The sequence below is a fragment of the Cygnus atratus genome, chromosome Z (genome assembly GCF_013377495.2).
Source record: "Cygnus atratus isolate AKBS03 ecotype Queensland, Australia chromosome Z, CAtr_DNAZoo_HiC_assembly, whole genome shotgun sequence".
Taxonomy (NCBI): domain Eukaryota; kingdom Metazoa; phylum Chordata; class Aves; order Anseriformes; family Anatidae; genus Cygnus; species Cygnus atratus.
In genome coordinates, this window is record NC_066396.1 from 3,930,502 (window position 1) to 3,943,911 (window position 13,410).

The 13,410-nt window shown below is 47.2% G+C and overlaps 1 protein-coding gene across 1 annotated transcript in view; it reads right to left on the bottom strand.

The window, feature by feature from the left end:
- SLC14A2 (solute carrier family 14 member 2) overlaps positions 1-13,410 on the bottom strand; it is a 234,754-nt gene that overhangs the window by 37,205 nt on the left and 184,139 nt on the right. The window contains 4 exon segments of the mRNA XM_035559961.2: positions 52-244; positions 3,142-3,270; positions 3,752-3,941; positions 6,249-6,440. Of these exon segments, the coding sequence (XP_035415854.1) occupies positions 52-244; positions 3,142-3,270; positions 3,752-3,941; positions 6,249-6,414 (678 nt within the window). The 5' untranslated portion in view covers positions 6,415-6,440.

Sequence of the window (13,410 nt, forward strand, 5' to 3'; positions counted from 1 at the left end):
CACGCGCACATTTTTAATGAAATATCATAAACTAGTTGGGATGAAACTTACCAGAGGCACATTGATTGCAGTCCAGGTAATATTGGGCACTGATGCTACAGGCTTGATGAGGGTTGTAGGGAAGAAGAGGTTGTAGTGTCCTGTGGCTGCCAAGTACAAAGTCACTGCAATATTGAAGGGCAGAGTGAAAACGGGAAGGTCCCATTTACTGAAGATGGATCCCAAAGCACTGGTCAGGACTGGACTGAGTACAAAAGAAGAAAAGAAACAAGTATAGCTTGTTCATAATAGTTAGAGTGGTGAAACATCCTACCACTTTGGTCATAAGCTCACATAAACACAAGCGTAGTTTCATGTTCTAGACAGCATCAGATCAAAAGTTAGAGAATGCTGTTTGTCTTTTTACAGCAATTATCACATCCAATTATTGGATGTAAGGGTATTTGTAGTGTGAGACTGTTTATTCCTTGAAGGAAAAAAATGTCTGACTAAGGGATACACAAAAATGGGGGGGTGGGGGTGAAGGGGGGTGAAGGGGAAGGGGAACAACCACTCAGAGAGGTCCTGATCAATCAATGGAAGCAGACACTGATCAGATACAGTTGTACAAATTGATAAAGAAAGAGATGGAATGTGGGGATGTTGATTCAAGCAAGGTTGTCTGACTGAGGATTTCTAAATTGGGATAATAATAAAAATTAGAGGGAACAATAATCCGAATGCTGAGACATGGACCTGACAAAGTAAAATGGAGACAATTACCAGAAACAAACCTCCCAGTCACACAAGTTGACTAGAGATCCACTTCCAGGAAGATCAACGTGTACTTTGCAGCTGATAAGAGGGACCCAGACTGGGAGGGTGCAGAAACTGGGTGCCATGGGGGGGGTGCAGGGGAAGAGGAGCAGGAGGATCAAAGGAGAGTCGGTAGAAAGGGTAGGGAAGGGCTGGTTGTGTATAAAATGGGGCAGTCAGTATGCTTGTCTGCTCAAGCCCTGTGCCTGGTCACTGCAGTTTGTGCTGTGCTCTTATATTTTTTCATTAAATCTTTTCTCAAATCACTCTGTGCATTCACACTCTCTCCCATGTGTGTGTCCCACACGGTGGGACCTGTGTGTGTGTGAGTGAATTTAGTGCCAGCTGCTGGAGCCAGGCCGAGGGTGTAGGCCCCAGGCTGTGGTGCCAGCTCTGGAAGCCAGTGGGGTCCTTCCATCAGCTGCTGGAGGAGTGGGGTCTTCTCCTCCCAGCCTCGGTGTGTGCTCCCAAACCACCTGCTGGGGGACCGGCGTGAGGGAGGAGTGAGGGCTGGAGCAGGGCCATGGGTCACAGCACCTGTGCCTGGGGATGGCTGCTGGCACTAAATTCACTCGCAAAACCTTGTATGTCCCTGGGGTACATGCCCAGGTTTGCTACTGGCTGGGCCTGCAAAGGGGAAAACAGCAGCCACATCCCCCAGCCTGGGCAGAGGCCTTGGATCCCAGGCACCGATCTGGGCCCCAGCGGCTGGAGGAGGCAGCCATGATCTGCACCTCGCTTAACAATGGGTGGTAAAAACACCATGCTGTCCTCTTAGGAAAGTTGGATAGTGTACAGGTACTCTGCTAGTTACACCAGGCTCAGGAAGCCAATGGAGAAATGCATCCAGAACTGTATGTAGGCCTGCAGGGAAGAAGGTGATCTGGCCTCTACATCTGTAGAGAAATGGAGCAAGAAACAGAAGAGCAGATTTTGGGGAATACCACAGGAACAGCCATGGAAAAATCTGGTTGGTGAAAAAAGCTCCAGTCTTGAGGAGACAAGAGCGAATAAGGAATTATATAATTTGCATTTTGTGTGTTTAAATAGTTTGGGGGATACCAGAATGGTAAGACAGTTCTGGAAGAGGAATAAAGCAGGAGAGGTGATCAGGCAGGACAGAAAATCTTCATTAAGAGATGTAAAATATTAAAAACAAAACCAAAACAAAATAAAAACACACACACAAAGGAAAAACAAAACAAAACAAAAAAATCCACCACCAAAAAAAAAAACCAAAGTATTTGGCATTTCAAAAGCAACATCTCGTGTCCTGTTGTGTAGATACTATCAGTGGAAAAATGCTTTGTTCTCATTTTATATTCTCAGATGAAGCCTATTCTTTTATGACAAATTTGGTTTCCAGAGCAGTTACAGATTTCCTTGTCACTGTGGAAAAGAAAAAACACCACTTCAGTGAAAACAGTGTCCTAATTTCTGTGTTGAAATACAAAGCTTCTGCCAGTTACACATCTTGTCAGGAAGAAAGAAACAATTAAAGAAATGCTGACTTCTAAAGCTGAAATACAAAGTACCAGTTGAAAAAAATCACTGAAATGTCTAATTTTAAAGTGTTTCAGCTCTCCCCTCAAGTCCTATGAACTAGAAGAATACGGAAAATTTTGAATAAAAAGCCTCAGGGAATTCTGGCAGACGAGACAGACTAAACATTCTTGCAACATGTTCTGGGTTTTGGGAGGGTGTCACAAAGTGACCTTCGCTGAGAGTGACTAATGAAATAAAATATTGAAAAATCTGATTTTAAAAGCAGTGAAATGCAATAATGATTTGTATCTTATCACTAACAGTGACTAAAATGTGACTCTCGAATTAATTTCAGTTGAAGCTGTTAAACAGATTCTGCAGTGCTGTTAAGGTCTGTATTTAGAAATGGTAACTTTAATCCTGAACGGATGTTGTCTGGCATTTGGAGTTACTTGGAGGAATTAATTTTGCTCATGACTGGTTGCGGATCTGAGACGGGGAAGATTGAATTCAGCCTGAGGGAGAGCTCCAGGTCAGTTCAGTGCCTGGGTAAGGAAGGACAGTTGGGGTGTTGAGCGCAATGACACCCACCCTGAAAGTCGTCTGCTGATGAGGGCCATTTGCAGAGTGTTGAAGTAGAGCTGCTTTGTCCTTCTGCTGTGATTAGCTTTGCCAGTGCACTCGGCCTTCTACCAAGGTGTTTGACAAGCTCTGTGCATCAACGGATGCTCTTTCCAGCACTGCCATGGCTGGACCTACTGATGTAGGAGACTGGGCAAAGGAGACTTGCAATGTGTTTAAAATGCACATAGCAGGATTCCTCATTCTCTGAGAATTGTCCCTAGGAGAAGCGATGCTTACCAGGCCATGGATGTAAGTGCCACAGGAGGAAGAAGCCACCAGTAGTAGTCCCCTTTGTCAGAGTAGAGAGCCATGAGCAGTCCCACCAAGATCCCGTTATAGCCGTGCTGCCCTGCTGCAATGGCTGATCTGTGATGGAAAGAAATGTTTGCAAGGCAGAGGGTGACCTGTCACAGACACCCAATGAAATGCAACTTAAAAATGCCCTCCTTCTGGAAAAAGGACTGTGGGGAGAGGATGAAAAAATGCTGGATTGGTGAGCAGAGAAAGGAGGCAGTGTGGAACCCATTGAACCATGGTGATCCAGAGGGCTCAATGTGTTGGAAATGACCCACATGGCTGTGATGATGCCAAATCTTAATGGCTGTCAGAGAGAGAGAAAACTTGTGACTGGTAGTGTCGGGTGACAACTGCCTGTATCACAAAGATGGCCAACTATCAGGGCAAGCCAGCTCCTCCTGGACCACAGCTCTGCCCTCACCTAACTGCTTCCATGCCACCCACAAGGGAAGCTGGTTTGCTGGTTCTGGTACACCTGAACGTGAGGCTGTGACCCGTCAGCAGGTTCCTGACACCATAATGATAATCCCAGCCACAAGGTTCCACCTACCTGTCCTGGCTGAGGGCGAGTGCTGTTAAGGTTGACACAACTGATCCAGCGCAGCCCGTGAGCATCCACCAGGGCTTCTGGATGAAAAGCCCCACTAAAATGAACAGCCCGCTGAGGGGGTTGTTGACAAACATCACCTGGGAGGTGCCTCGCAAGATCCAGTCCACCAGCTGAACCATCAGGGGCTTATCTGGAGGAGATCAAATGAAATTTCTGGTGATAAGGCATCATTTCAGCAGGGCCTCTTCAAAGCACGCTCAGCTCTACAGTTGCTTTCTGGCTACAGAACAGAGGCGAAGTATCAACAGGACTGTAAAAATGGTCTCTGATTTATTGCTGTCTGAGGATATTTTGCATCTGGCACTTGAAAAGCTAACAGGGGTGGACTGGGCACTGCTATAAAGTCCATGGAGGGATTCATAAAAAGTAGTTTATGGTGGTCAAAAAAATAGTCTTTCTTGCACAGTAGGTTGCATAAGATTCTGCTATAAATGTAACAAGGAGATAGACCCTTTTCTATGTATAATTCAGACAGAGGGGGACTTAGGCAAAGACTGAAAGCAATCTGTGTGGGAATAGGGAAATATAAAAAGAAACACTTCTGCTGTTTTAGGGAGAGAGTTGGCAATCCAGAATATGGAGGCACACTATATACAGGAGATGGGATCAAAGTCGCAAAGTTTAAAAATATTATATATAAAAGTACTTTGGAAGTGAAGAACCTGAATGAAGACAACAGTTACTGTAGCTCAGACTGTTCTCAGAGAAAAGAGGCATTTCCAAAGGACAAAGGCCACTGCTCTTCAGAGAAGCCTACTGAGCCTGGACAGGGCGAATGGACTCTGAGCTCGAGTGCCTCAGGTGAGTGCAGGGGGAGGTGGGTTGTGCGTGGCTGTCTGAGCATATCTCAGCACGGTGCTCCTAGGGATCTCCGTGGGCAGAGGAGGGTCTTGCAGCACTGCAGGAGCTCTGTTGCTGGCTTTTCTATTGCAAATTGACTTGAAGGCTTTTACTGCCAAGTTTGAGGGAGAGGTGTAAATGGTATTGTGCTGCTGTGTGTTGATAAGCACGGTGTAAGGAGAAGATAAGAAAAAGAAGGCATGCTTGCATGTACAAGATGTTCATACAATGTGTATATACATTTTTCATCTTTGTAAATATTTAAAATTAATTCAGTCACTCAGATTACATTGTTAATTAGGCACAGTGCAAAGTGCCAGGCTACTTCTTGAATCTGGGCAAAATCTTATTCCTAACTACTTCCTCTCACCCCCTTTTCCACTTCCCTTCTCTGTTGTATTTATGTTTGAGTCTCAAGACTTGTTTTCTGAGGAGAGTAGCTTAAAAAAAGGATCTCAGAAGGGCTGAGTACCACCCTGTATCTCTTCAACATCTGTGGGAGAGCCCTCCCAAAAGGCTGGAGTGTGACTTAAGGGACGGCTCCACAGGCATCCCTCGGGCAGTGTGTTGATGGGGCGCCAGGCAGTTACAACCAGGAGGGAATGAGCTCCTTCGAGAAAAGTGATTGGGCTTGTTTGGGAATTCTTACTAAAGTTTGCTGTTGTGCTATGAAATACATCAGCACTGCTCTTGGTTTTAGACACCAGTGTTAACGGTATTGAAATACGGTTACAGTGTGCAGGGGCAGGAAGCTTTTCGGGACAGTGAGTAATAAAAGCGGTCTGCCAAGCACGGGCCACTGGAGTAAACAAAGAGGAAACATACCCCTGTGGCTGGGGACTGTGCTGAGCCCCCTGCATGGAGGCATCTCAGCCTACCTCCACCACCAAGGATGGCCAGCCACCGCGCAGCCCAGCAGGCTGCACACAGCTCTCTCTTACTCTCTCCCCTTGCAGGAGTTGTGCTGCTAACGAACCTAGCCCTGACAGAGAACCCACAGTCTTGCATAGTCTCTCAAAGTCCCTAATCTCCAGTAATTCTGGGTAACACAGACCATCTGCTCATGTGTAGTTCCTGCCTGGACAGTAAACCTTTTGAGTTCAGGACTTGCTTTGTACTTTATCGGAACAAAACACCCACAGTGCTTACTGCTCCCCAAAGGCTGGTTATACAAGAGCCTTTGCCTGCACATGCAGGAGCCAAGTCCCCACTGCCAGCCTACACGTGGCCAAGGAGATGGCTGCTGATCCAAAGCACTTACAAACGAGACCAAACTCCCAGCCCTGACATGTGATTCTTGGCACCGCTGTCAGGAACATGATGCTAATGACATAATTGATTAAGTGTAAAAGACATCTTCTTGCCTGTGCTGAATTGTGTGCAGCCATGGTAATGGCAAGAGCATGCAGTGAGATTCCTTTCATGAGAATAGAGCAATTTGGGCTAAAAGGCCAGAAGTTGGCAGTGAGTTCGGGCCATGCCTCTCCAGAAGGAGGAATAGCCCCTTGCCCTGTGCCCCAGCCCTGCGAGTGCTGATGGTGACGCAGCTGCTCCAGCTCGCTCCTTCAGAGAGCCCCAAACACATCCCCGTGCTTACTTTTCATCCACTCTCCGTATTCTTTCATTTCTCCTGTGAGATACTTGAAGACTCGGTGGATTTGCTTTCCATGCTTCCCCAGCAGGTCCTGGGTTCGTGGCTTCTGCTCTGCGTACAAATTCCTCTCGCCAGGACTCCCAGCCACTGCGATTTCTCCGAGCTCCATCTCCTTTGGGTGGTGAAAAGAGGGGACTGTAAATCACAAAGTTTGTGTGTTAGAAAACCTCTTGGGTTGTGCTCTGGCAACTTTCTGCTGTAGGTTAGAGCCCCTTGGTGATATCCTTTTTTCAAAGATGGAACGCTGCATGGAGAGGACACCTGCCTGAACCAGTGCTGGGAGCAGCGGGAGCTGCCACCTCGCACAGCGGGTACCTGCTCTGGTTGTCTTCTCCTGGGGATGAGGACCAGGAAATGACCCAGTGCTCCCATGAAGCTGTGGCACAGAGCTGTGAGGTGGCAACGTGGACGTGGCATGGGTCCCCTGCAACATTCCACACTGACATGTGACAGGTTGGACAGGGGACATGATGCCCAAAATGTAACCGAGCAGTGCCTGCCTGCTGGCCAGTGCTGCCTGACCTGCTGGAGGGAAGCAACCCGAATTGCCAGTGAGGTAGCAGGCAGCAGGAGACAAGAAAATACAGCGCCTGTGCCCCTTCTGGTGTTTTGAGTTGGAGCTATTACACGTTGCAGCAAATATACAGCCTTGCCGTGCTCCCCATCCCACATCTGCCTTTGATAGATCACCACGAGCAAACCGGGGCAGCATCAAAGTGTTACGCAGAAATTGGCGTCCAGTGTGGCTCTGTGCAAAGACAAGCATCAGAGCTCTGGGCTGTAGGCTCTTTAATTAGCCGGTGAGCATCCAGGCAAAATTATGTGTTTATTAAACTCCAAATTACATTTGCAGGGCTCTGTTCATTAAAAAGCCCGTTTGGATAGAAACCCTTAAGAGAAAATACACCGCGCCCCAGGGAGTTACACTGCAGGTGACGCCTTCGGAGCTGCGTTGTGTGGGTTTCGAGGGGTTCACCGAGAGCTTTCCCCGCGTTTTGTGGGATATGGGCACCACCTCCTGGTGGGAGCCTGGTTTTTGGGAGCTCAGGCAGGCTGGTGTGTGAGGAGGGCAGGCTGGGAGGGATGCCTGGCTGCGGGGCGGCCGTTTCGCTGGGAGATGGGAAAAGGATCCGTGGCTCTGGATGCCCTGGGAAGAAGATCCTTGACCACCAGACGGCGTTTTCCCTTCACCCCTGGCAGCACGATGCTAAATGCAGCTCTGGAAGCGCGTCAGGCAGCGCTTGCTGCCTTGTGCTTTGGCTCTCTCTGCCGGCAGCTCGTCCCTACCGCACACGGCTCTTCGCAGTGCCCTTCGTGCACCAGCACCGGCTGGGGCTGGGCCCGCTGGCAGGCGGTGCAGTTACCTGTAGCTGTCAAAGCTGAGCCTAACAGCACTGTTTGCTTGATCCTGAGGGTGAGGAGGATTGTAGAAAGGTATTTGGAGCATCTCTTCGGATCGCCAGGTCACAGGGATGCCCTTTTGCTGCGAACAATATCCATGACCAGCAACAGAGTGCAGCTCTAACCAGCAGGGATACAGTATTGAATAAGTACTGAGTAGCTGTCTGTTTTCTTGGCACCTGAATGTCTCATGCTCATTTTAAACCTTACCTCAAAAAATACAGCTGGGTTTTACAAAGGGGAAATGTCCCTGCAGAGCTTCTAAAGTCCGGATTTACGGGACCGCGTTGCTCTGTTCCCCCTGAAATTGCGATATGGGACCTGTATATGTCTTAAAATTCCTGCCCTCTCTCACATAGCTTAACTAGTAGAGGTTAAGTGCAAAGCAGTCACGTGAGAGCCTTTTGCCATCGGTACAGAGAGAGGCTAGTACCTCGGGAGAGCAATTCACGTCGCTTTTGTCATGTGCCTATACTAGCTGTGGATAAAGGGGTGCCTCTCTCTTTCCGCTGGCTGTAGAGGGAGCCTGGCTGCTGAGCTTTGAGGGCTATTTTTAGGTGAGCGAAATTCCAGCCTAAGAGCTTTTGCCAAGGTCAACTTTAAAGTTTATGGAAGAGGGATCTGGAGTCCCAGGCTAGTGCTTTAAATCACTGAACCATCCGTAACAGGCCTGTAATCTGCATCGAGAAGGGCACCCGAGCTGTGGGGCTAAGAAAAGTTATGGTCTCATGATTCCTGTTTGCTGTCGCCCTGTGGATCAGGAGGGAATTAAATCTCTGTTTGCAAGGAGCATGCTCACCCACCTCAGCTGGGGAGGCAAACTGGGACGTGACTGGAGGAGGTGGCTGAAGAATTACCAATTTTCTGGGGGAGGGAGTGGTGCCAAAAAGATATGGGGATGCTGAAATCCTCTGCACTGGCACAGCAGTGACCCTTAAGGCTTTGCAGTAGAGCAGCCCAAGGGGCTGCAAGCAGCTAGAGGAGATCCCAGAGAGCTGGGATGGGCACAGCAATCCCTGCAGCAGTCACCCTGGAAAAACACATTTCTTTGCAGTGAGCACCTGTCTGTTGGCAGGCGTATGCTCAGTGGTACAGGCTCCAGGAATAATAGAGGAATCATTTGAACAATTAGCTAATCAGGGGTAATGAGAGCCTGAATCACTTATGGCACACCTAGGGCTGATGGGGAATTCCTTGAGAAAAGGGCCTTTTGTCAGCAAACACTGATTCATCACTAGTAATGAGCTATCCTGCATGTAGGAACATTTGTCAGGCTGCAGGGCAGTGCCTAGTGCTTGGGGCTCATCTCTGGACCTTCCTGTGCCCAATCATTCCCAAACAGATTGTTGTTACAGCATGCTTTTGGGGTGCAAGGTAATGATAGCACAGCACTTCGTATTTTTAAGCCTCCTAGAGAAAGCACTGGGTTTCTCTTTGGCTTTTGCTACTGGAGAAAACATTAATGGCGTCGCACCCTCACACAGCCTGCAGAGATCTGGCGGCCCCACAAACAAATAACAGTATGAGGGGGCAGTGAGTATTGGGACGGTGCATGACCAAGGTGTGAGTGGATACCTTCAGGATACCTGAAGCCAAAGCTGGGCATTTGCTCTTTCCTCCTTCCCTGGTTTTGTGAGCCCATGCTGTAACCTCCCTCCTTGCAATGAAAATCCTGGCTTTAAAATTTCAAGGTGCTTAAACAAGTACTGGGTTAGCACATTCGCTTTCAGGATGCAAATCTTTTCTCATCATGATTTCTAGCTTTGCTGTGTAATCTTGCAGGGTAGAAACTTAGTTCTTTCTAGCTGGAGTCCCATGGTGTCACCTGGCTCCAGGGTGTGGAAATTAAAAGGAGCCAGCAGGGGAGCAGGGAGGGCTGAAAGCATAGAGGTGATCAGAGAAGAGTTGACTTCAAGGGACGTGGCTTTGCAAGGGCCTTGAAAAGAAGCAGTTTGTAAAAGCATGTTGGTCTCAGAAGAAACCACAAAGAAATAGAAAAGTAAAATAGCGTACAGCTAGAGGGCAAAACTTTGGGATGGTGACAGAATGCCTGGCTGAGTCGTAATGGCTTTACCGAGCAGAGCTCTACCAGGGATCAGTGACACCAAAATGAATGAACAGAGCAGGGTATTTCAGAACAGTCATGGAAGCTGAATGCAGCCCAGTCACAGAGGTACAAAACACTTAGACACAGCCCTTTAAATAAACAAAACAAAGCAAACAAACAAACGGACCCAAAAGAAACACAGCATGCAGGTAAGCTTGTTTTCCATCACAGGCGTTAAATGAAGCCACTTTCCAGAGCAGTTCTGTCATATCTGTGCAAACACAACTGCCACGCAATAGTTAGCAGTCGGGATTGTTTAACTTATGGGACTACATATGACTGTTACATCCAGATTTAGATGCTTGGCTGTTATGATATAGTCTTGGAGTTTTTCTGTATCTTCCTTTCGTGGTCTGTGTATTTAATAAAGCAGTACTTTTCTTTACTGCTTCTTCATTTCCCCCTGTTGCAGCAGCATCTCCCAGCCTGCCCAACGGAGGCACAGAATATAGCTGAAGGATTGTCCTAGCATCTTGGGTAGGCAGCGTGCTGATACCGTTCCTGTAGCGACTGTACTTACGCATACATACGTGTGACAGTGCAGAAGGAGGGCTTGACTTCCTTACCACAGGTCTCCTAAGTGACCAGCCATGGGTATCTCCAGTGTAAGGGTCTGCATCTGAGCAGCTTACCTTTATAGTGGGGACGAGCTGGTCAATATATGGATCTAGAGCATGGTTCATCCCCTCCCATCCTGTACAGATAAATCATGTCATAAACTGTTGCATTTGCTGTCTGCGATGGGAAAGACAGCTCACACAGCTGCATCGTGTATATGGAGGGAGAGGGACAATGAATCTCACCAAAGTGATTATCCCGAGGTCACCTGGGAAATCTGTAGCTGACTGGGGTATCAAACAAGGACATGCTAATGTTTGAACTGAGCATCTAACGTATAAAGAGTTTTCAAAACGCTCACTGTTTTTTTAATAATAAAAGTAGTCAGACCAGGTAGATATTTTAAGACGCAAAAATCCTGTTTTCTTGCATATGGTTTCAGTTATAAAACCAGAGGGGAAAACAAATAGAGAAAATATGAAATATAAACACCGTGGCTTCTAAACAGAATGTTTTTCAAAGGTTTCCATGAGGTGTTGGCTGCTCTGCAAAGCAGACTGTAAAACAACTTTACAAGCCACATTTATTCTAAGAGCTCCACTTATTGAAGTACAATTCAAACTCTTGTTCTGCGGGCCAAGTTCCATAAATTAAACACTTGTCCAATAACACATACCTCTCTGCTTGGATCCTCTGTTTCTTTTTGGCTTTGTGTGTCTGTGTCTCTCACTCTTTTTCAAAAATTCTTTGCAAATGGAAACAAACAAACAAAAAAAGGTCTGCTTGTTTTAGAAATGAATTTAAGAAATAGACCAATAAAATAAAAATAAGGAGAGGAAAAATAAAACAGGTCAACATTTTAGTTCATCTGCCTCAGACTTTCTTTCTGTTATTTTGCATCTTGATGGCACTGACTTAGGGCCAGGGCAAAATCCACAGTGTGGAGCTGCATGGTGTCAGACGTCTGCTGATGGGGTGCCTCAGCTCCCTTACAGTGCACAGAGAGCTGGGTGTTCAGAGGAGCCAGCAAAGTGACCTGGAGCTGAGATAGGGCATGGGACCTGTGCCTGCCTTCAAAGAGCCCCCCGTTTCCCTGTGATCACCTCCCAAAGGGTTATGGCCTTAGAGATGTGATCCTAAGCAGGACCAGCCATTTATTGCAAAGGAAGAGACATTGTGCTGTGGCTGGAGAACTGAGGGGTGGTCTGAGATGTTTTCCATCCTGTCTGACCTGGAGCAGGAGTGGGTCCGTGGATGAGCCATGGAAAAGCCCTGCCCCTGGGCTCCCTGGGGCTTCCCTCTCCATTTTTTCCTGCTGCTCTCTGTCATCACCCCTCTCCCATCTTGTAACTCTGCTGCTCTTTCTGCTCAGTGTAGAGCCTCGCATCCAGGCTGTGCCTAAATCTTGCAGGTTCTTTCTGCATGTTGGCTTTTGAAGTCTGATTGTTTTATTCATCTAAGGAGCTAAAGCCCTCACCTCATCTCTCATCGTACCTCTTCTCCTTTAGCACATCCATCTCTCTGGGCTTAGCAGCCATTCCTGCTCTGTTGTATCACCGTTCTCCCAACCTTCACTCTGACGTGGCGCTCTGTCCTTCTCCTTCCCATTGACCATAAGCTGCATGTCTTCACTTTCAGAACCCGCTATTGCTCTGTCTCACCAGTGGGGAAAGGTTAATTTCCACATCCATCTGACCTGTAATGCTGGCTCCTTTTGCCATTAATATTTCTAAGGATTATAGAAGTGCAGAGTTGAGGTTGGAAGGGACCTCTGGAGGTCGTGTGGTCCAACCCCTTGCTCAAGCAGGGTCACCCAGAGCCAGTTGCACAAGGCCATGTCCAAATGGATGCTCTTCTGGTGGACAAAGCTTAGATGTCCCAACATGAGCTACTTCTGCCTGGCTGAGATACTACAATGACGGGAACAAACAAGAGGATGAGGAAGGAAACATGCTTTTAGGATATTTCAGTGTGGAAGAAACCAGGTTTAGTTCAGCTGCTACTCAAGGTGCTTTTAGGAAGTCTGTGTTGCAATGAAGTTGGAGCAGCTCTTGTGGTCAGTCCTAAAGGCTGAGCTGTGAGGACATTGGCTCCCTCCGAGATGTGGTGGTTAGGGGTGGTGATGACTTCTTAAACCTCCCCTCTAGTCTGCAGCAGCGGGGCTGCCTGAGGTCAAATAAAAGTTTTCTGATATCTCCCCCTGGCTTCTGAGGTGAAGCTTTGGTGTTCTCACTCCCTGGAGCACCAAGGGCACGGTGGGGCTGGAGGATCCATGTCTCCACCACCATCCAAGTGATCTTTGACCCATGTCACTTGTGTGCATACAAGTGTGCCCCAAGGCCAAAATGCGAATGTAGAATATATATTTGGAAGCCATTTCTATAGCAGACAGAGGTAGCTACTTACTAAACCTGTAAAGCCTTCTGCTGGTATCAGATAACCTGTACAAGTCATCAGCAAAAGAACCTCATTTTGGTGTGAAATATGCTGCCGTTTTTTAGCTGAGCGTGGAAGAACCAAGCCTCTCTCCAAGAAAGCTTTGCCTGTAAATGTTTTAACTGCAGGAACAATCACATGGTGGCTGCTATTCCCGGGTTGATCCAGCTGAGTACTGGACTGTCTTTAACAACGCGTGGTAAACCACAGGCTGTAACGTGCTAGGTGCTGTTCACAATGAATAAAAATGTCAGAGCTTGGCCAATATTTGGTTCAAACTTGAAACAAAACACACAGCATTTTAATGGGGTAACCGTAAAGGCATTTCTCCATATATTTCACATTGCTTGCTCTTTAATAGTAAGTTAACGGGGATTTTCTTTTTTAGATAGCTACAATTTATCATGTGTTTCCCTGGTAACTACAACACTGTGAACCTTCCCTGAAAACTCCGTTGGGATTCCTGCAATGTTAGTGAGCATAATGAATGGTAAATGTAAAGCAAACCCATTGAATCATTTTATTTTAAATTCTGGCAGAGACATAATTTCCCACAGTTCATAAACATTTACAAAAATGGAGTTTACATGTAGAAAAACAGTT